Source organism: Hirundo rustica, chromosome 9 (genome assembly GCF_015227805.2).
Source record: "Hirundo rustica isolate bHirRus1 chromosome 9, bHirRus1.pri.v3, whole genome shotgun sequence".
NCBI classification, from domain to species: Eukaryota; Metazoa; Chordata; class Aves; order Passeriformes; family Hirundinidae; genus Hirundo; species Hirundo rustica.
In genome coordinates, this window is record NC_053458.1 from 1,162,414 (window position 1) to 1,185,428 (window position 23,015).

A 23,015-nucleotide genomic window follows, 5' to 3' on the forward strand; every position below is an offset into this window, starting at 1 on the left:
GGTTCCCAGGAGAGCAGTTCTGGTTTTTTGGATGTCTGACCCGGTTCTGAGGGAGATGTTTCCCTTTGATGACACCCAGGCAGGTGACACAGGTGGCACCAGACCTCAGAAGCCCGAAGCGAGGTGGCTGAGCTGGTATTTGGCAATTCCCAAATCTCCCAAACGGTGCCCTCAGCAGCTCCTTGGGCACGCAGAGGATGCTCCAGGTAAGTTCATACCTGGACTGCTCCACCCCTAACTGCAACCTTCCAAGCTTTATTTTTAATTTTTAATTGTTCTGCGTAAAGCTGGAACAACAGAGCAAACAACAGGAAGCCGAGTTCAGATTTCCAGCATTTTATTTATATGCACACATCTGGTAAACAAAGCCATTAAACGTGCAACACCCTTCCAGCCTGTAATTAGAGCACTCCAATAAATCACTCAAATTCCTCTTGACGATCCATTTCACTGAGTATGGATGCTGCCTGCTGGAATTTTCCTGCCCTGAACTGGAGCAAGGAAGGGGCCCTGGCTCCGGTGCTGTGTCCCTCGTGGGTCTGGTGTCGCCAGAGGTGCTGAGCTCTTCCATCCCTCCCTTCTTGCAGTTCCTTGCTCTTTCAGGTGCAAATGATGAGTTCCAGCTCTGATCCTGGGCTGGGCCCAGCCAGGCTGAGCCACTCGGGGCGAGGCTCTGGGAAAGGCTCCCAAAATCCCCCCAAATCCCCCCAAATCTGGCTCTGGCATCCCCAGCTGTGGCTGTGGTTCCAGAGGGTGCGGAGGAGCAGCCCTGTCCCGGGGTGAGGTGTGACTGGGGAAGGGTTTTGTCACTTGGTGTCACATGTGAGTGACTGGACTGGCTGTGCTGAAACACTGGAATATTTCGTAAAGTGTCAAAATCCAGGCCGGGCTCACATCAAAACGCACTGAAATACTCTGTAAAGTGCCAAAATCCTGGCTGAACTCGCATTGAAACACTGAAATACTCTGTAAAGTGTCAAAATCCAGGCTGAACTCGCATTGAAACACTGAAATACTCTGTAAAGTGTCAAAATCCAGGCTGAATTTACACTGAAACACTGAAATGCTCTGTAAAGTGTCAAAATCCAGGCTGAACTTGCATTGAAACACTGAAATACTCTGTAAAGGGTCAAAATCCAGGCTGAACTCACATTGAAACACTGAAATATTTCATAAAGTGCCGAAACCCAGGCTGAACTTGCATTGAATCATAGAAACATTTCATGAAGTGCCGAAACCCAGGCTGTGCTCACATTAAAACACAGAAATTCTCTGTAAAGTCCCAAAACCCAGGCTGAACTCACATTAAAACACAGAAATTCTCTGTTAAGTCCCAAAACCCAGGCTGAACTCACATTAAAACACAGAAATTCTCTGTAAAGTCTCAAAACCCAGGCTGTGCTCGCATCAAACCAGAAATCCTCTGCGGATCGCGGGCGTTCCTGCCGGGCTCCCCTCTCTCCCCGCCTACCTGGGGAAGGAGCCGCAGCTGAGTTTCACCCTGTCCAGGGTCAGATTCCCTCCGCAGCCGGGCGCGGGAGCGAGGAACGCGCTCGGGAAGAGGGATTCGGGGCCGGGCTCGGGCTCGGGGGCAGCGGCCGGGGCCGAGGTGCCGGGGTTGGAGATGTACTCGGGCTCCGGGGGCTCCACCACCAGCCTCCGGTAGAGCTCCGGGAGCTGCTGCTCCTCCTGTGCCCAGTCCCCTCGGTCCCCGCTGCCCTGCAGCAGCTTCTCCGCGGGGGTGGGCGGCTCGGGATGCTCCCAGCTTTCCTCCACCGGGCTCGTTTCGGGCTCTTCCAAGGCGCCGGGTGGGAAGGGGCTGGAGGGAGCGCCCAGCTCCGCCTGGGACGGGGGGACACGGGGTGAATCCCGGCACGGATCTGCCGGGGCTCCCTCCCCGCCGCCGCTCCTCCGGCTAAAAACGGGAGATGGGCGCCTGCTCCTGGCTTTTCGTTTCTCCGGCGGAGATTATCCTCTGCCAGAGATTGCTGGATTTGCTGCTTTAGGAGATTAGCGGCCTGCACGGCTCAGATTGCTGCTTTTTTTTAAATTATTATTATTTTTATTTTATTTTAACGGATGCTGTGTGATTAAGATGCAAAGCCCCTCTAATTTACCTTGGTAGCCGATAAGCTCTTGGCCCAGGCGGCGTTGGCGGGGTCGGGGATGGCTTTGCTCTGCCACTGCGGCAGGAGGAGGGACAGGAGCCGCCGGAACCTGCAGCGGGGGATAAATGCGATTTAAAACGGGAACGGGGAGACCTGCGGCACCCCTGTGCTCCCGGGGTGTGGAATTAACCCGGGGGCGATGGTGGATCCGCCCTCAGAGGGACCTGCAGAGCGCTTGGCTGGCTGGGGATAATTCCCACGCATTGCTCCCCTTCAGTTTGGTTTCAAGATCTGGCTAGAAATTCACAGTGTCTGTGGACTGCGGGTGTATTTTAAGCTCAGAGCCTGTTTTTATTATCACTCATGTACTCTGAAGCCTTCATTTTGAGCAAGCCTCACTGCCCCATGCTCATGAAGGGGTGTGACCATCCTGTGGGACAAGGGGGAACGGTTTTAAACTAAAAGAGGGTCAGTTTAGATTAGAGGGGAGAAAAGATTTTTAAAATGCCCTGGCACAGGGTGCCCAGAGCAGCTGTGGTGACCCAGGATCCCTGGCAGTGCCCAAGGCCAGGTTGGACATTGGGGTTTGGGGCAGCCTGGGACAGTGGGAGGTGTCCCATGGGTGACACTGGGTGGGTTTAAGATCTCATTCCAGCCCAGGCCATCCTGGGATTTATCCCCTCCTAAATACCATCCCAGTTTTACTGGGACACATCCGATGGATCCACTCACGCTCTCCTGGCTGGGGGCACGGAGCAAACGAAGGCTGAGAGGATGAGGAAGCTGCAGACGAGCACCAGGGTCAGCCAGCCCCCAGCACCTGAAACGCAGAGCAGCCACCACTCAGCTCCCTCAAAGGGATGAAAAATCCCCAAATCTCCCTGTGCTCCGGGAACAAACCACCCTTCACCTCCGAGGAAACATCTTGGGAGGTTAAAGCTGGGAGCTTGGAGGCACAGAAAGAGATTCCACATCTTAAAACCAGCTGAAACTACAAATCTCCGGCAACCAAGAGACCTCCAGAGCGCTTGGAGATCTCCAGGGGTTACGGAGGAGCAGGAAAAGCATTCCCAGCGTGTGGAAAAGAGGATCCAAGGGCAAGGACCGCCCTGGCAGCGGGTCTCACCCTCCAGGCAGACGCTGTCGCTGTTGCCCCGGGGCCCCTCCCCGGCCGCTGTCGCCGCTGTCATCCAGAGCTCGTGGTGCTCCCCGGGCTCCAGGTCAGGGATGTGCAGGGACAGAGGAGCGATCCCGGCGGGAACGGCTGGAGGGAAAACAGCCATGGAAACGGAGAGCCCGGCCCGGGATTTTACTGCCTTCAGCTGGGGTGGGGCTCTGAATAAAGGTGAGACGGGCAGGAGGAGGAAGAGGGGGAAGAGGAAGATGAGGAGGAGGAGGAATAAGGCAGAAGAAAGGGAAGAAGAATAAGAGGAAAGAAGAGGAGGAAGAAGAAGGGAAGGAGGAAGAGGAGGAAGCCAAAGAGGAGGAGGAGGAAGAGGAATAAGGAAAAAGAAAAGGATGATAAGGAAGAGAAAAAAGAAGAGGAAGATGAATAAGAGGAGGAATAGGAAGAAGAAGAAGAAGACGAAGAAGAAGATGAAGAAGAAGAAGACGAAGAAGAAGACGAGGAGGAGGAGAAGAGAAGATGATGAAGAGAAAGAAGAAGAAGATAAAGAGGAAGAGGAGGTGGAAGAGGAGGAAGAAGAATAATAGGGGGAAGAAGAGAAGGTGAAGAAGAGGAAGAAGAAAAAGATAAAGAGGAATGAGAAGAGGAGAAAGAAGAGAAGATGGGGAAGAGAAAGAAGATAAAGAAGAGGAAAAAGAAGAGGAGAAGGAAGAAGAAGGAAAAGATAAAGAGGAATAAGAAGAGGAGGAAGAAGAGAAGATGGGGAAGAGAAAGAAGATAAAGAGGAATACGAGGAGGAGGGGGAAGAAGCAGGGATAAATCTGAGTTCCAGACCGAAAGCAACTTAGAATGATCCCGCTGGAGGCCTTCAGTGACGAAAGGGAGCAGGAGAAGCCTTTCCAGCCCCCAGGCACCCACCGTGGACCTCGGGCTGGCCCTGCCTGTCCCTCCTGTGCAGGTAGATGTGGTACCCGGTGATGCAGCCCCGCTGCTGGGGAGCCGGGATCTCCTCCCAGGAAACCAGGACGCCGCTGGCCCAGGGGGTTGCGAACATCTGGGGCCCTGCTGACGGGGCTGCAAGACACGGGAGCGGCGTTAGAGCTGAGCTTAAATCGCCGTGAAAACACCCGGGAGGGCTTTCCTGGGCTTCACCTTGTGCCGTGGAGTTTCCCCTGACCGCTGCTCCCTGCCCAGCCCTGTCCTGATAAAGCGCAGACACGTGGATCTGGTAGCAGACGTTATCTCTGATGTGCTCTGCGGGGAGAAATCGCAGCTGGGGACGGAGACAACCCTTGCTTCTTCAAGGGTTTGCAGTCAGGGCAGAAAGGTTGCAGCAGCTGCTTAAATCTGAGATAGGTCTTGCGGTTGTTGGTTGACCTTTCGTAAAGAAGGGAAAGGAATTTTGTCTGATCTACCGAGTCCGGCAGAGCCTTACTGGGCATTGAACTGGAAATTAATGTTTTCCTGGTGCCAGAGGGCAGGGAGGGATGGGAGATGGGGCAGGAATTCCCTAGGAGGGCGGGCAGAGAGTGCCCGGAGCAGCTGTGGCTGCCCCTGCATCCCTGGCAGTGATTTTAGTAAAAAATTATAGAAATACAGAAATATAGAATCCCAGACTGGGTTGGTTTGGGTTGGGAGCGCATCCAGTGCCACGGCAGGGACACCTCCCACCATCCCGGGCTGCTCCAAACCCCACCCAGCCCGGCCTTGGAGGCCAAATTTCACACCTGACTCCTAGCTTAAAGTATTTTCCAGCCAGGCCGGCATTTACCTGTGATCACCGTGGACAGGTGGGACGGGGGCAGCTTCACCCAGGAGTGCCGGGGCTGCAGCGGGGGCTCCCCCCGGGGCTCTGCCCACTCCACCACGTACCCCCCGACGGGCACGGCGGGTCCCACGGGGGGGCTCCAGCTCACCAGGATGCTGCTGTTCCCCAGGCCCGCGGCAGAGACTCGCTGAGGAGGGGGCAGCTCTGGCAGGGGAGAGCAAAACCCGCCGTCAGCGCCAGGCTGTCGCAGCCTCGGTCACGCCGCGGCGTCTCCCGGTGGGTTTTACCGGCTCCCGCCCGCTTCGGGAAGGATAAAAACGAGTTACAGCTCCAGAGAAGGCGGCGATGGGAGGGTGAGGGGTTTGCCGGCAGGAGCAGCCGCTTTCCTGCCTTTTCTCGTGGGCTGGGCACCCAGAGCGCGGCTCGGTTTGTGCCATCCCAAACCCCGGGCGGTGCCGGCGCATCCCAACGCCCCGATGGAGCCAGGGGAAGGAGCTGCTGCAGTGATTCCAGAGGAGGGACGGGGATATTCCGAGAGGGCCTGGAGCCCCTCTGGCTCGGAGCAGGGCTGGCGGAGCTGGGGGAGAACGCCGCGGCCAGAAACGACGGCGCAGGAAAAACCGGATCCACGGATTCCCGGAGTTCCACTGGGACGAGCGCGGAGCGGAGGGACCGCAGCGCTGTCGGGGTGCGTGGCACGGAGCAGAGCGGGGCTGGGACCCCCGGGATGCCCTGGGGATGCCCTGGGGATGCCCTGGGGATGCCCTGGGGGATCTTACCGGCGCTGCCCAGGCCGGTCAGGATGGCTGCAGGGCGGGAGCTGCCCCGGGGGTTGCGGGCGGTGACCGTCACCCTGTGGCCCACCCTGCGGGTGACCCTGGAGAAGCTGGTCTGGCTGCTCCGGTGGGATTGTGCCGGCGCCTCCCCGCCGTCCAGGGCTTCCAAGGTCACGGTGTATCCCAGGATTCTCCCTCCTGCCTCGGACTTGCTCAGAGCCTGCGGGGAAAGCGCGTCCGTCAGCGGCTGGTGGAAAAGGAGCTTTCGCCGCGGAGAGCTGGGGTGGAGGGACAGGACACAGGGAACGATCCCACTGCCAGAGGGCAGGGATGGATGGGACTTGGGGCAGGAATTGTTCCTGAGAGGGTGGGGAGGGGCTGGGCTGGAATTCCCAGAGCAGCTGTGGCTGTCCCTGGATCCCTGGCAGTGCCCAAGGCCAGGCTGGAGCAGCCTGGGACAGTGGAAGTGTCCTTGTCGTGGCAGCGGTGGCACCGGACGGGATTTGAGGTCCATCCCAACCCAAACCGTTCCCGGATTTATTTTTCCCTCTCAGCTCCAGTTCAGTGAAGCTTTTTTGCTGCGAGCTGCCGGTTTTTCCCAGCAGCAGCACAGCCGGGGGCAGTGAAACCCTTCCTGCCCTGGGGCTGAATTCCAGCGAGGGAAAGAAGGACGGGATCAGCTGCTCTGCTGGATCCGCCCAAATGAGCAGGTGTTACCCTGGTTTTTCTGAGTTTTTTATAGCCTTTTGAATTTTCATAAAATGGAGTCAGATCTTTAGTTACTGTACAATATTAGGAGCAGTTTCTACCTTTTCCCCACAGATGTAACATAAATAAAGCCTTTGTTTTTCATTCCCTGTCCTTTGTTTGCACATTTCTAACCTGAAAACAATTGTAACTGACAGTTGGGCTGGCCACTGATGCTGAGGGGTTGCTGAGGGGTGTTTAACTCCAGAAGCCAATCTTTAGCCAGTCCCACAAATGTATAAAAAGTAAGAAATAAACAAGGAGGTCTCTCTCCGCCCTGACTCAGCCCTGAGCTGGCACGGAGGAACCTCTCTGCCCTGCGGAATTTCTCACCTATGTGTGATTGCTTTGCGTGTCTCGGTGACAAGCAGGTTTTCTTGGGAGGAAAAACCCGGATTTTACTTAAAGCCACCATGAAGGATAATTTCAACGCAGCCACTCCGAACACACACCTCTGGCAGCCTGTGGAGCACCACACCCTGCTTTTGCCTCCCCTCTGGTGCCCGCAGTTGTACTCCCGGTTTCAGCTCCCTGATGCTTCTGTGACATCAGTTCCTTCGCTCGGCTGATTTTTGTCATAACGAAACAAAGCGCGGAGCACAAACCAAAGTGTTTGCGGTGCTTTGGCAGCGGCTCAGGACCAAGAGGCAGCGCTGGAAACCCGCTGGAATTAAATTTCCAACCCTTTTCTGGGTGCTCGTCTGAGAACAAGAGCACAGCCCTTGGGAGGAAGTGGTCCTGGGTGTCTCTCTGGCTTTGAAGCCGCTGCGGAACCTCTAAAATGCAGATTATTGCCCCGTTTTATGAATGATGCTGCAGGAAGTCACTCCTGATAAAGAAAGTGCTGCGAGATAAAGGTCTTCGAGCTAAAGCCACAACGGCTGGGGTCACAGAATCTCATGAGAATTTCTGCTTTCACTCGCAGCCCGCCGCTCGTTGGTTTGTGTGTGTGTGAGGGGGGGGAACACGGTGAATTTTTGTACCCGGGTAAAAAAAAAGAATTGGGTTTTAAACCAAATTCTGTCGGGTTTTAAACCAAATTCTGTGTGGAACGTTCCCTGAGGGGTCCCAGCCCCCAGCTCTGCCCACCAGACCCCAAAAACGCTGTGGAATGTGGAGAGGGGCTTGGGATAAAGGGAGGGAGGGGCGGGACACAGGGAATGGCTTCTCACAGCAGGGGGCAGGGATGGGATGGGATGGGATGGGATGGGATGGGATGGGATGGGATGGGATGGGATGGGATGGGATGGGATGGGATGGGATGGGATGGACTGGGATGGGATGGGATGGGATGGGATGGGATGGGATGGGATGGGATGGGATGGGATGGGATGGACTGGGATGGGATGGACTGGGATGGGATGGGATGGGATGGGATGGGATGGGATGGGATGGGATGGGATGGGATGGACTGGGATGGGATGGGGTGGGATGGGATGGGATGGGATGGACTGGGATGGGATTTTGGGAAGGGATCGTTCCCTGGGAGGGTGGAGAGGGGCTGGGATGGAATTCCCAGAGCAGCTGTGGCTGCCCCTGGATCCCTGGAATGTCCAAGGCCAGCCTGGATGGGTTTGGAGCAGCCCGGGACAGTGGGAGGTGTCCCTGTGACATTCAAAATCCCTCCCCATCAGATGATTAAAAAAAAAAAAAAAAAAAAAATTAAATCAATCCAGGTGGTTCTGGCATTCCATGAAATTGTCGGCAGGAGAATGGCGATGGATCTCCTCCCAGGGAGGGCACCCTTGGGTGTCCCTGGGAACCCCTGTGCTCTCCCAGGGCTCAGTCCTTTCCTGCAATCCCCAAAAGTCAGAATTCCTCCTCCCGCCTGGCTCTGGGGTTTGTTTCCCCTCTCTCCTGGCTGGGTTTTGCTGCCTCTGCTGGGGTTTCACCGAGCTCACCTTCCAAAAAAGGGAGAGGTTCTGGTGGCCAGGGTCCAGGTCCTGCTGCCGGTACCAGACATCCAGGATCCCACTTGGCACTGCAGGGGAAGGAAAAGCGGAGCGGTGGGAGCGGCTGGGGTTTGAATCCGACACAGGAGACAACGAGGAGCTAAAACCCCGAGACAATTCAAATTAAAGCTTTAAAACCTCCCGGAAACGCTGCAGGGTGTGATTGATAACCCTGGCTGCTTTGAGGAGGGGGATCTCCGGGAGAACAAGCCGTAAACCCAAGGAGAGGAGCTGGGATCTGCTGGCGGCTTTACCCTGCCCTCGGTAATCCCGATCCTAGAAAATCCCACACGTCAAAGCACAGCGTCAGCTCCCGTCTTCGCATCAGTTTGGGGCTTGGGAAGATCCTTGGGGGAACAACAGACAGCCCTGGATGAGGGAGTCTGTGGGATGTGTAGGATTTCCCTGCCTGGCTCGAGGCAATAAATGCCTTTAACAGCTGAAACCCCTGCATCCGTCCTCGGCTCTGACTGGAAACTCTGGGTGTTTTGAGGAAACCTCCCAAAACGGCATTAAAGGGAGGATCTGGCTGGCGGGTGTGCTCCCAAAATCCAGAGTCAAACACGTGAGGAGCGCTGAGGTGACAGAGGGTGACACATCCCGGCTCCTCAAGGACCCAGACCGGCATCAGCTCATCAAATTCAAACTCTAATTGTTAATAACCAACCCAGGGCTGCAGCAAGGACACCAAACCCTCCACGTTCAGAGCAGACCGCAGGGAGTGACTGGAGCGCAAACGAGAAGCAGCAGCGGAAATAAAATCATGAAATAAAACCATAAAAAACTCGAATGTGGATTTGCATCTGCCGCCCTCCAGCCCGGATTTGGAAGCCCGAGGACCCCACGAGTGAGGTGAGTTCACACAGAAAGGAGCGGGAGAAGGGAATTTCTCCTTGGGAAGGTTTGAATTTGGGTTTGCAGTGAGAGAGCCCGTGGAGAACTTCAGCTCCTTGCACACAGAGCTTCTCGTCTGCTGCTCTTGGAGTCCAGGGCATTCCTTTGGCTGCCCTGGAGGGTCAGAGACCTGGACAGGGGGGTCTGGGACCCTGGCCCAGAGCCCAGAGGGACACTGGCTTTGATCCCAGTCCATGGGAAAGGCTTCCTGCACTGCGGGAAGGATTGCAGGCCACAGGAGTGTGAAAGATTGGAGTTTAGCTCATCACAGGGTGAGAAAACAGTAGGGTTGGGTTTTTAGTGTGGAAGTGGATGGGAGCAAGATGGAGGATTTGGGGCGTTGTCTCCTGCTCCTTCTTTCCTCTTCCCTCACTCCATTTCTGCAGTGACGGTGGCACAAAGTAGTTTAAGGAGATTGGGTCAGAGTAGGGATGACCTGTTTAGTGTAAGTGATGGGTATTGGCAAATAATGATAAATAAAGAACACGTAGCAATTAGTATAAAAGATAGCGACAGCTCAGTGGGGAGGAGTCGCCAGATGCCCGAGCAGCTGCACAGACCTTTGCTGGGCACTGAGAAAATCGTAAGATAAGAAACAATAAACAGAGCGCGCAACCTGGAAAAATCAGAACCTGAGGACTCCGTCTCTTTGTTGGGGAATGGGGAATGGGAATGGGAATGGGGAATGGGAAATGGGGAATGGGAATGGGGAATGGGGAACGGGAATGGGGAATGGGGAAGGGGGAATGGGAATGGGGAAGGGGGAATGGGAATGGGGAATGGGAATGGGAATGGGAATGGGGAAGGGGGAATGGGAATGGGGAATGGGGAATGGGAATGGGGAATGGGGAATGGGGAACGGGAATGGGGAATGGGGAATGGGAATGGGGAATGGGGAATGGGAATGGGGAATGGGAATGGGAATGGGAATGGGAATGGGGAATGGGGAATGGGGAATGGGAATGGGGAATGGGGAATGGGGAATGGGGAATGGGAGAATGGGAATGGGGAAGGGGGAATGGAATGAGGAATGGGAATGGGGAATGGGAAATGGGAAATGGAAATGGGGAATGGGAATGGGGAAGGGGGAATGGGAATGGGGAATGGGGAATGGAAATGGGGAATGGGAATGGGAATGGGAATGGGGAATGGGAAATGGGAAATGGAAATGGGGAATGGGAATGGGGAAGGGGGAATGGGAATGGGGAAGGGGGAATGGAAATGGGGAATGGGAATGGGAATGGGAATGGGAATGGGAATGGGAAATGGGAAATGGAAATGGGGAAGTGGGCATGGGGAATGGAAATGGGAAATGGGAAATGGGGAAGGGGAAATGGGGAAGGGGAAATGGGGAATGGGGAATGGAAAGGTGAAATGGAAATGGGGAATGGGAATGGGAATGGGCTGAGTCAGAGCAGCAGCAGCCCCACGGGCTCGCAGTAATTCACAAAAACAGAGCAGCCAAAGCCAGGCGGGAGAGCCGAGGATCACGGAATTAGAAGGGTTGGGTGGCACCTTAAAGATCATCTCATTCCAGCCCCCAAGACCCCTCAGCTGCTCCCAGTGACCTCTGGAAGTTCCTGTTCTGCGAGGAACGCCAGCAGATTTTCACCTTTCGTTCATTAAAAAAGCCCAACAATTCCCTCACTCCCAAACTTCCCTCTCTTGGCTCCGGGTTTGGATCTAGAGCTGGCACAGAACCACCCAGCAGCAGATTTCCCTCCCGAGCTGGCGTTTTCCGTGGGCTGCAGAGCTGTGATTAGGGCAGGAGGGTTCATTACCTGCTGCTGGGGTGCGGCTCCAGTTCCTGCTCCAGTCACTCCACAGCCCGCGCCCCGGCAGGATCCTGCAGCTCGCCTGGAACTCGTAGGCTGTGTCGGGCTCCAGCCCCTGCAGATGGAATCTCTCCCTGCTGAAGCTTTCCACCTTCGGTGGGGATGAAGAAATCCGTGTTAAACTCAAGAGGAAACGAGGGCTGCGGGCGGTGAGGGGCTGGGTTGCAAATTCAAAATAACAAATTCAAAATAACAAATCCAAAATAACAAATCCAAAATAACGAATTCAAAATAACAAATTCAGGCACAACACAAAAAAAAACCCAACAGGGGAACCCTGGTCTGAGGCAGTTTTCAGGACTCAGGTAACGATGTGAGGAATCATCAGGGCTGCAGGGTTTCATCTGAGGAATTCCTCATCCCTGTTTGAGGGATTTGCCCGGCTCCCAGCAAAAGGAAAAAGTGAAAGCAAAAACTTCATGGGATCATGGAATGGTTTGGGTGGGAAGGGACCTCAGAGCCCACCCCTGCCATGGCAGGGACACTTCCACTGTCCCAGGCTGCTCCAAACCCCATCCAACCTGGCCGTGGACACTGCCAAGGGATCACAGCTTCTCTGGGAATTCCATCCCAGCCCCTCCCCACCCTTGCAATCAGGAATTCCTTCCCAATATCCCACCCAAATCTCCACTTTTTCAGTCTGGAGCCATTCCCTGTGTGCTGTCCCTCCATCCCTTGTCCCCAGCCCCTCTCCAGCTCTCCTGGAGCCCCTTCAGGCCCTGTCAGGGGCTCGGAGCTCTCCCTGGATCCTTCCCTTCACCCTCAGGTCCGTAATTCCCCCGATCCCAAAAGGATCACCGTGCTCCAGGCTCCAGGCTGGCTGAGGGGCCGATATCTCAGCCTGCAGTGCCGTGCCCGCGCTTCGTCGTGCCAGGAAAGGGTGCAGCTGGTGGCAGAGGAATCGTTGAATTCCACCAGAAATCTGGGAGGAGGCGGCTTCACTGGCACCAAAAGAGAGAAATAACGGGGCTGAGAGAGGCAGCGCAGCTCGGAAGGCTCCTGGGATCCCAGGGAAAATCCCGGGGCAAAGAAAATCCCGGGGCAAAGAAAATCCCAGGGCAAAGAAAATCCCAGGGCAAAGAAAATCCCGGGGCAAAGAAAATCCCGGGGCAAAGAAAATCCCGGGGCAAAGAAAATCCCGGGGCAAAGAAAATCCCAGTCAAAGAAAATCCCAGGCAAAGAAAATCCCAGGGCAAAGAAATTCCCAAGGCAAAGAAAATCCCAGGCAAAGAAAATCCCAGGCAAAGAAATTCCCGGGGCAAAGAAATTCCCAGGCAAAGAAAATCCCAGGCAAAGAAATTCCCGGGGAGAAGAAATTCCCAGGGCAAAGAAAATCCTGGGGCAAAGAAAATCATGGGGCAAAGAAAATCCCGGGACAAAGAAAATCCCAGGCAAAGAAATTCCCGGGGCAAAGAAGATCCCAGGGCAAAGAAAATCCTGGGGCAAAGAAATTTCTGGGGAAAAGAAAAATCACAGGGAAAAAAAAAAAAAAAAAATCCCAGTCAATTTAAAGCAGGGTTCTCTTGAACCTAAAGAGAATCACTAAATAACTAAAATAAATATGAACCAATAAATGCAACGGAACAAATACAAACGAAAATGGATCACTAAACTTCTCGAGTCAGATAAGCGCGTTTTAACTGCAGCTAGGATCATTTTGAAGTTAAATAAAATAAAACGCACACGTGGCAGAATTTTAAATGAACAGGATACAGATCTAATATCATCGAGACTTTATAAAACTTAAGCTTAAATTTAACAGGTTAAATTTAAATTTGGCAGAAATTCAAATTACACTATTGAAACTAAGTAATGTTTAAACTGAACAGTCCCAGTGCAGGAACATCCCAGGCTTGGGTGGAAAATAGGATTATTGGTTCAGGCTGGATGATTCTTTTTTTTTTTTTCCCCCAAGAAATTTAATGTTTAATGTTTTTTTTCCAAGAGATCCCGAGTGTTTTCAGCTCCTCCCCGAGGTGTGGGGCTGACTGAAGGCGGGGAGCGCTGCTTTACCTATGTCGATCAACGTGAAGGTGAGCGGCTGGGAGGAGGAATTTCCCAATTTATTGGAGGCAAAAACCACCACGGTGTAATTGGAGTCAAAATCCAGCTTGCCCAGAGCCCCGGAGCCCGAGAGCTGACCGGGAGTTGCTTCTGGGAAGCAAAAGGCATCGGTGCCGTTGGAGAGCCTGGAGCAGGAGGAAAGGTTTGGTCGGATTTCTGTGGAGAAAGAGATCCTGGGCGTCTGGGGAAAGGGGAAATCATGGGAATGTGGGTAAATCCTGGGGGTTTGGGGAAAGGGGAAATCACGGGAATGTGGGTAAATCCTGGGGGTCTGGGGAAAGGGGAAATCCTGGGGAACTGGGGACAGGGTAAATCCTGAGGGTTTGGGGAAAGGGTAAATCCTGAGGGTTTGGGGAAAGGGTAAATCCTGGGGGTTTGGGGAAAGGGGAAATCCTGGGGAATTGGGGAAAGGGGAAATCCTGGGAATGTGGGTAAATCTTGGGGAAAGAGGAAATCCTGGGGGTTTTGGGTCAGGGTAAATCCTGGGGAACTGGGGACAGGGTAAATCCTGAGGGTTTGGGGACAGGGGAAATCCTGGGGGTTTGGGGAAAGGAGAAATCCTGGGGGTTTGGGGACAGGGGAAATCCTGGGGAATGGGGGACAGGGGAAATCCTGGGAACTGGGGAAAGGGGAAATCCTGGGAATGTGGGTAAATCCTGGGGGTTTGGGGACAGGGGAAATCCTGGGGGTTTGGGGAAAGGGGAAATCCTGGGAATGTGGGTAAATCCTGGGGGTCTGGGGAAAGGGGAAATCCTGGGAATGTGGGTAAATCCTGGGGGTTTGGGGACAGGGGAAATCCTGGGGGTTTGGGGAAAGGGGAAGTCCTGGGGGTTTGGGGACAGGGGAAATCCTGGGAATGTGGGTAAATCTTGGGGAAAGAGGAAATCCTGGGGATTTGGGGACAAGGTAAATCCTGGGCGTGTGGGGACAGGGTAAATCCTGGGGATTTGGGGACAAGGTAAATCCTGGGGGTGTTCACACAGGGTTCCTTTTCCAAAGGGAAGAACGGCCACAGCCTCTGCCGAACCCTCAGGGAGCTGCAGGGCACGATCAGAGTTCTGCTCCGGGGGATAATTAGGCATTAATTAATTGCATTTCCATCCCATCACGTACTCTATTCCATAGGCAGTGTGCAGGTAGGTGATCCTTCCTTTGTCCCAGGTGCAGGTGGGGTGTCCCCACGTCCCGTCCTGGATGCAGGACACGTTCCTGGGCTCGTCTGGAGGACCTGAAACAGGAATTCCCACCAGTCCTCAAATCCCAGCCTGGTTTGGGTTGGACTTTCCCTCAATCCAGCATCTTCAGCCTGCCCAGAGCTCCACCCAGCCTGGCTGTCAGTGTTTGTCCCTCAAAGACGCTGGCAGGACACGTTTTTGGGGACACCAGGTGGGGAGGTGTAAGAGTCAGTCTGAAGTTCCCCTCATTTGCCTCACGATTGTCATAAGGACCCCGAGGACCCACGGCAGTTCTGGCCTGCTCGAGGTGGATGCTTGCCAATCATCTGCGGGTGCATTTTCCTGTGTCACCACGCCACGGTACACGGGCTTTGAGCAGTGTAATGGCAGTTCTGTACCTGAAGATTGCACCTGCCTCACGCTCCCTGCTTCACGACAACAGCCTTTGAATTTCCCCACCTCTTGGCCAAGGGAACTTTCTGGGGTAACTTTGGTGGTCCCCCACAGAAAATCCTTCATCTGCTTTGCAACCACTGTGACAGACAGAGATCAAAACCCCCTTCCAAGGACTGAGATTGAGACCCCTATATGAAGCCCCTCTCAAGGACTGAGACATGAGACCCCTGCAACCCTAATTCAGGGGATGGGGGCTGACTTAACTGAAGCGAGATGTTTGCCTGGAGGCGTGATCGTTGGACCAAGAAGACAATGGCTCTGGCTTACTGCTAAGAACATGGACTACCTGTTCCCCCTTGGTGGCTTCAGTAGATTTACCTGTTCCCCCCGTGATTGAGGACTATAATAAAAACCCCTGAGTTAACCAGAGATTTCCAGAGACTCTCCCCGACGTGACGGACGGACCCATCGACCGGACCACGAGGACTCCGTCTCCACGTTTGGTAGCTATATCCCCCCCTTTCCTCTATCTCTTTCTCTATCTCTTTATCTCTTTCTCTATCTCTTTCTCTCACTCTTAATCCCTCTATCGCATTTGCTATGGTCAATCAATAAAAGGTGCATTTGTTTTAAAGCTGAAATCCCCTCTGTGTTGTGTTTGGCACTCTGAGCTCAGTAACCGAACCATCACGACCCCCGCGTGTACGAGCGGATCGTGACAGGAGGACGCTGTGCTCTCCCAAGCAGGCGGATTTATTGAGCCTCTCTCCCTTCGGGAATGACAGAGCTGCGCAATTCCAGCCGGGAATGTTTCCAACAGGAGGAGCCCCCGTGGCGGGCAGCACCAATCCCGGGCAAAGCCACCCCCGGGGGGGCAGCGTCTGAGGAGCTTCCCTCTTAATTCCTAACTGGTTTTCCTTACTTCCACACTGGATGTCGATCCCACAGACGAGTTTTCTCTTGTCCCCGCAGATGCTTTTGCAGGTGAAGGTGTGTCTGCCGTAGGAAGTGAGCAGGAAGGATTTGCTCACGGAGCTTCCCTACAAACCACGATTTTAAAGGGCGGAGGTCGGAGCCGAGGATTGGAAGGGATTTGTGTGGGTTGGGATGCAAATCGGGGAAAACAAATGATAGGTTAACGATTATTAGACGCTATAGGGCTCGCCAGCATGCGCTTGTTTGTGTTTATGGAAAGAAATTAAACAGCAAATCGAAACCGATGAAATTGGAGCCATCACCTGCACCCAATGCTGGCTGACCAAAGCAGGAGGGATTGAGGGATGGGCTCGTGCCAAAGAGTCATGAGGACCTGCCAGCAGCAGGCAGGAAGCACTTTTACCTCATTTTTTACCTCAATTTTTACTGATTTTTTTACCTCATTTTAAAACTTCATTTTTTACCTGATTTTTTACATTTTTACCTCATTTTTTACCTCATTTCTTCCTCATTTCTACCTCATTTATAACCTCATTTTTTTACCTCAATTTACCTCATTTTTACCTCGTTATTTTGCTTCAGGTTTTTTTACCTCTTTTTTTTTTAACCACGGCTTTTTTACCTTGGGTTTTTTTTTTAAATCTTGGTTTTTTACCTTGTGTTTTTTTACCTCGTTTTTTTACCTCATTTTTTTACCTCGTTTATTTCCCTCATTTTATTTTTTTACTTTGTGTTTTTACCCCTTGTTTTTACCTCATTTTTTTTACCTCGTGTTTTTACCTCCTTTTTTTACCTCAGTTTTTTACCTCGGTTTTTTAATCTTGTTTTTTACCTCTTTTTTTAACCTCATTTTTTGCCTAATTTTAGCCTCATTTTAGCCTTGTTTTACCTCATTTTTTTGCCTCTTTTTCACCTCGTTTTTACCTCTTTTTTACCCCTATTTTTACCTCTATTTTTTCCCCTATTTCTAACCCATTTCTACCCCATTTTTACACCGTTTCTACCTCATTTTCCCTCTTTTCTCCCTCATTTCCCCCTCATTACTAAGAAGCGGGTGAGCGGGAGGCGCTGGAGCCATCCGAGACTTTGTGGAACCATCCTCGTGTGGAGCGCCTCGTGGGGCGCGGGCTCGACTTCCGGGGACAACTCAACAGCAACTCACCCAACAGCAACCATCGCCCCCAAACCACCCCCAAACCACCGAGCCGACACAAACCCTCGCGCTCCCCGGCTCCGGCGCGTTGGCCAACCACCCCTTGGCTTCCACCCCATGGCTTCCACCCCACAGTTTCCATTCCACGGCTTCTACCCCATGGCTTCCATCCCATGGCTTCCACCCCATGGTTTCCACCCCACGGCTTCCATCCCGTGGTTTCCATCCCGTGGTTTCCATCCCATTGCTTCCATCCCATGGTTTCCATCCTGCGGTTTCCACCCCACGGCTTCCACTCCATGGCTTCCACCCCACGGCTTCCACCCCATGGCTTCCATCCCACGGTTTCCATCTCCACAGTTTCCACCCCACGGCTTCCATCCCGCGGCTTCCACCCCATGGCTTCCACCCCACGGCTTCCACCCCACAGCTTCCACCCCACGGTTTCCATCCCGCGGTTTCCACTCCACAGTTTCCACCCCATGGCTTCCACCCCACGGTTTCCATCCTGTGGTTTCCACCCCATGGCTTCTACACCATGTCTTCCACTCCATGGCTTCCACCCCACGGTTTCCACCCCATGGCTTCCATCCCGTGGCTTCCATCCCGTGGCTTCCACCCCACGGCTTCCATCCCACGGCTTCCACCCCATGGCTTCTATCCCATGGTTTCCACCCCACGGCTTCCACCCCACGGCTTCCACCCCATGGCTTCCATCCCACAGTTTCCATCCCACAGTTTCCATCCCATGTCTTCCACCCCACAGCTTCCACACCACAGCTTCCATCCCACGGCTTCCACCCCGCGGTTTCCATCCCGTGGCTTCCACCCCACGGTTTCCACCCCACGGCTTCCACCCCACAGCTTCCACCCCACGGCTTCCACCCCACAGCTTCCACCCCACGGCTTCCACCCCACAGTTTCCACCCCACAGTTTCCACCCCACGGTTTCCACCCCACAGTTTCCATCCCACAGTTTCCATCCCACAGTTTCCACCCCACAGTTTCCACCCCGCGGTTTCCATCCCACGGTTTCCACCCCGCAGTTTCCATCCTGCGGTTTTTCCGTCCGCTACCAGGCGGGATTTTTCCCGCTCCTCACCTTCTTTTTGGCCTGCTGGGAGCCGTTGAGGAAGATGGCTGCCCAGCACGCGGGGCCGGCGGCTCGCAGCTGGCAGCGGAGCGTGGCGGCGGTGCCGGGATGGACGGCGCGGGCCGTGCTGGCCGTCACGTTCCCCCGGGCGCAGACCCCCGCCGCCCCGCCGGCGCTCGCGGCCCCTCTCCCGCCCGGATCTGCGAGGGGACGGAGGAACGAACCCCTCTGCCGTGCTCCAGCAAGGGTCTCCCCTCGGATGGCTGGTGGAGAAATCCTGGGAGCTTGTCCGGGATCGCTCCCAGTCCGCCCCACCCCTCAAAAAAAAAACCCAAGAAAAGCCCAGGTGAAAACTGCCGGGGTAAAAAAAATAAATCCTTTTGTTGTGGGATTGTAAAAGTGCCAGTGTTGGTAGAGCTGTGGCAGGAGCACAGGAAGGACCTGGAGCTGCCGCAGGGCTGGAGCCGGGCTGGGAGAGCTGGGGGTGCTCCCCTGGAGAGGAGAAGGATCCAGGGAGAGCTCCGAGCCCCTGGCAGGGCCTAAAGGGGCTCCAGGAGAGCTGGAGAGGGGCTGGGGACAAGGGATGGAGGGACAGCACACAGGGAATGGATCCCACTGCCAGAGGGCAGGGCTGGATGGGAGACTGGGAATTGGGAATTGTTCCCTGGGATGGAATAGAATTCCCAGAGCAGCTGTGGCTGTCCCTGGATCCCTGGCAGTGCCCAAGGCCAGGCTGGAGCAGCCTGGGACAGTGGAAGGTGTCCCTGCCCATGGCACTGGGTGGCTTTGAGGTCCCTCCCCACCCAAACCATTCTGGAATTCTCTGAACACGATTTTTTTCCCTGCCCGTGAGCTCTGCCTGTCCCGGCGCCTTTTCTCACAGAACCGACAGCTCTGCCTGGAACCAAAAACCCAACAAACTCCTCACACAGCTCAATAACTCCAGAAAGGAAGATCTGCACTGGCACTGGGGGTGGGAGCCGGGAAAAGCCCACCCTAATTAGGCAGAGGGCTTTGTTTGGGAGACAATTGCTGCGCAGGAGGGTTCCCCTCTCTCTCACCTGCCGTGAGGTGCAGCACCAACCACGCTGCTGCGGGCAGGATCCACGCCGGCGGCATCTCGGTGCCTGGAGAGAAAGGAAATTCCTGCCGCCAGCTCCCGGAAAGCGGGGATATCCCACCCACACCCTCGTGTTTTCCCAGAAAACCCCAGGTGTTTCATTTTACGAGACCTTTGCGAGGAACCTCTCCCTGTCGTGCTGCAACCCGGCCCCGCGGCGGCTCGCCCAGAACCTCTCCTGCCGGGTGATTCGTAGGTGCCAGGATGAGCAATCTCAGCACCCGGGCCCTTCAGGGAAATGCTCTGCCTTCCACTAAACCGAGGTGGCCCGGGGGCTGCCCAGGCTGCCTGCAAGCTGCTGTTTTTCCCCAAAACCACCCGAGGAAACGGGCGGAAAACGGCCTCACCTCGGAGCGCCCGGGCGCAGCGCTGGGGATGAGAATTGAGACGGGAGTGAAGGATGAGGAAGCGCTGAGGAGCAGCCTCCAGCTCGGAGCTGGGAAGAGGGGGAAGTTGGAGGGAAACCCCCCCAGATGGCACCGCGGGGAGGGAGAGAGGTGCTGCCGAAACAGCCAGGACGTGTTCCTGCAGTGTGGGAAATGGGTTTGTAGAGGATTCATGCCCTTTTCTGACCCACGGACGGGGATCCTGGGAGGTGTTTTAAAGGCTTTTACTCCACTTTCAGCCCCACGAGAAGGGTGAGATGGTGCAATGTCACAATTCATGCCCCCACAAAATCAGAAGCCAAATTATTTCCTAATTACAACACATTATAAGCGGGGTTTTTTTTTGGCCTGTCAGCTTTAGCCACACAATGCTGTTGATGCCTTAAAGCCAATGATGTAAAATGACCCCTCGTGGCTGCTGCTACAGTGCACCTTTCACAGTTCTATTTCTCCAAAGTATCTGATCTGTTTCTCTAAAATATCCGATCTATTTCTCTAAAATATCTCATATATGTCTTTAAAATATCCAATCTATTTCGCTAAAATATCCAACCTAATTCTCTAAAATATCCAGTCTATTTCTCTAAAGTATCTCATCTATTTCTCTGAAATACCCCATCTATTTTTCTAAAATATCCAATCCATTTCTCTAAAATAGATAATCCATTTCTCTAAAATATCCAATCTATTTCTCTAAAATATCTATTTCTCTACAATATCTATTTCTCTAAAATATCCCATCTATTTCTCTAAAATAGATAATCCATTTCTCTAAAATACCTATTTCTTTAAAATATCTATTTCTCTAAGATATCCCATCTATCTCTCTAAAACAGATAATCCATTTCTCTAAAATATCCACTCTATTTCCCTAAAATATCTTTCTCTAAAATATCCCATCTATTTCTCTAAAATAGATAATCCATTTCTCTAAAATATCTATTTCTTTAAAATATCTATTTCTCTAAGATATCCCATCTATTTCTCTAAAACAGATAATCCATTTCTCTAAAATATCCACTCTATTTCCCTAAAAATCTATTTCTCTAAAATATCCACTCTATTTCTCTAAAATATCTATTTCTCTAAAATATCTATTTCTCTAAAAGATCCCATCTATTTCCGCGGCCATCCTTTGAAGCTGGTTTCCCGCTCCGTTTCTCCCCCAGCAACGCCCGTCCCCATCCCGTGGCATTTCCCAGCCAGCGCCTCTCATCTCAGGGTCCGCACACAGCCCGTGTGAGCCTCGGGCCGGGCTTTGGGAATCCTCTGGAATTCCATTTCCCGCGCTGGAGAACTCCCCAGGTGTCTGCGGGGTGCCGGCTCGGTGCTCTCAGCCCCCCGAATCTCACCTGGGAGCTGCGGGGCCCCCGGCCAGGCTCCGTCACCCCCCGGAGGTGTCGCAGGACTCCGGCTGTCCCCGCAGCTCTCCAGCTCGGGGGTGAAGGCAGCGCAGCTCCGGAGCCGGCTCCAACCCCACTTCTCCCGAAAAACCCTCGGCTGTGCTTTCCCAGGAGCGGCCGGCCGCTCTCCGGTGGGAAGAGGAGCATCCCAGGGGTCTCAGGCAGAACAAAACCCCCAAATCTCCGTGCCCCAAATCCCGAATTACTGACACTGGCTGGGTTTTTAGGGAAGTTTTCCCGCGCTTTGGCTGCCCCGCCGGGCTCTGTGGGGACACTGGGATCCCAGGTCACCCCAAACCTTGGGATGGTGCCTCCAGAGCCCTTTGGGGGCTCCTCCCCAGAGCTGCCGAGCGTGGGGGATTCAACCAGGGCTCGGGGAATGAGGGGAGGGGACAGCGCTGATCAGGGCGGGCCCTGGGCACTGCTCTCCACAGGCTGCTCCACCGGGAATGTCTGGGAGAGAGAGAATTCCTGAGCAGCAGCACCACCGGGAAAACACGGATCCCGGGGCAGGAAAATCCTTGGGCATGAAAATCCCGGGGCAGGAAAATCCTTGGACAGGAAAATCCCAGGGCAGGAAAATCCCAGGGCAGGAAAATCCTTGGGCAGAAAAATCCTGGAGGAAGAAAATCCCGGGGCAAGAAAATCCCGGGGCAAGAAAATCCCGGGGCAGAAAAATCCTGGTACAAGAGGATCTCTTGGCAGAGAAAATCCCAAGTAAGAAACATCCCAGAGCAGGAGAATCCCAGGGCATGAGAATTCCAAAGTAGTGAAAATCCCAGGCCGGAGAAAATCCCAGAGCAAGGAAAACCCTGGGAAAAAGAAAATCCCAGGGCAAAGGAAATCCCGGAGAAAAGAAAATCCCAGGGCAGCATCCCGGCGCAGGAACATCCCGGAACAGAAACATCCCAGGGCAGGAGCATCCCAAAGCAATGGAAATCCCAGGTAAACATCACCCCAGGGCAGCAGCCTTGTCCCAAAGCAGGAGAATCCCGGGACAATGACAATCCCAGCATCACCCCAGGGCAGCAGCGTTGTCCCAAAGCAGGAGAATCCCAGGACAATGACAATCCCAGCATCACCCCAGAGCAGCAGCGTTGTTCCAAAGCAGCAGAATCCCGGGACAATGACAATCCCAGCATCACCCCAGGGCAGCAGCAGCATCCCAAAGCAGCAGAATCCCGGGACAATGACAATCCCAGCATCACCCCAGGGCAGCAGCAGCATCCCAAAGCAGCAGAATCCCGGGACAATGACAATCCCAGCATCACCCCAGGGCAGCAGCAGCATCCCAAAGCAGCAGAATCCCGGGACAATGACAATCCCAGCATCACCCCAGGGCAGGAGCATCCCAAGGCAGGAGAATCCCGGGACAATGACAATCCCAGCAGCAGCATCCTGCCTTCCCCAGCTGCCGGCGGTCGGGGATGGCCCCTGGGCCCCGCAGAGCCCCTCGGGGAGGGTCCCCAGCCCCTCGGGGAGGGTCCCCAGCCCCTCGGGGGGTTCCCCGGCACCCCCGGCCCCCAGGCCGGGCTCACTCACCCCGCGGCCGCTCCGGGCTCCGGCAGCTCCGCGTGTGCCGCGGCCCCGCCCCGGGGGATGCCCGGGGGGAAAGGAGGGAGGGGAAGGGGAAAGAGAGGGAAGAAGGGGGGAAGAGGAAGAGGAGATGTAAAATAAAATGCAGCCCGGCTTCACCTTGCGCAGAGCCTGTCCGGAGACACCTCCACTCCCGTTTTACCTTCTCCGCCCGATGGTTTTTGCTTTCTCTGGTTTTTTCAGCCTCCCACAGCCGCACGTTTAAACAGGGTTTTAGATGAATGAATGTCTTGCTGTTGTTGTTCCGTCTCTTTTCAGGCCGTCCATGACACAAACTCACTTTTTTTCTGACTGGTTTTGCTCAGCTTTTCGTACCTGGGGCACCCCAGCACGGGTATTTCAGGGGCAGAAGTACTCCTTTAGAAACCAGGGGACGCAAAGTTCGCAGCCTCCAGGAATCCCAAATTTTGCCTTTGAGCCTCCAGCTGCTTTTCCTCCCTCCCAAAGCCAGCAGCAACACTTGGGCTCCTTCCCGGAGCCTGGAAGT

At 54.2% G+C, this 23,015-nt stretch overlaps 1 protein-coding gene across 1 annotated transcript; it reads right to left on the minus strand.

Annotated features, from left to right (window-relative positions):
- Nucleotides 1–1,467: 1,467 nt before the first annotated feature.
- Nucleotides 1,468–19,142, minus strand: IL12RB2 (interleukin 12 receptor subunit beta 2). Its single transcript, XM_040073012.1, is given in 17 exon segments — nucleotides 1,468–1,842; nucleotides 2,118–2,217; nucleotides 2,841–2,928; nucleotides 3,235–3,443; nucleotides 4,153–4,172; nucleotides 4,175–4,308; nucleotides 4,387–4,488; nucleotides 5,006–5,206; nucleotides 5,782–5,998; nucleotides 8,427–8,506; nucleotides 11,153–11,297; nucleotides 12,005–12,147; nucleotides 13,220–13,395; nucleotides 14,384–14,498; nucleotides 15,764–15,881; nucleotides 18,033–18,223; nucleotides 19,085–19,142. Coding segments are annotated over 17 exon segments (2,472 nt in total).
- Between the last annotated feature and the right edge of the window lie 3,873 nt (nucleotides 19,143–23,015).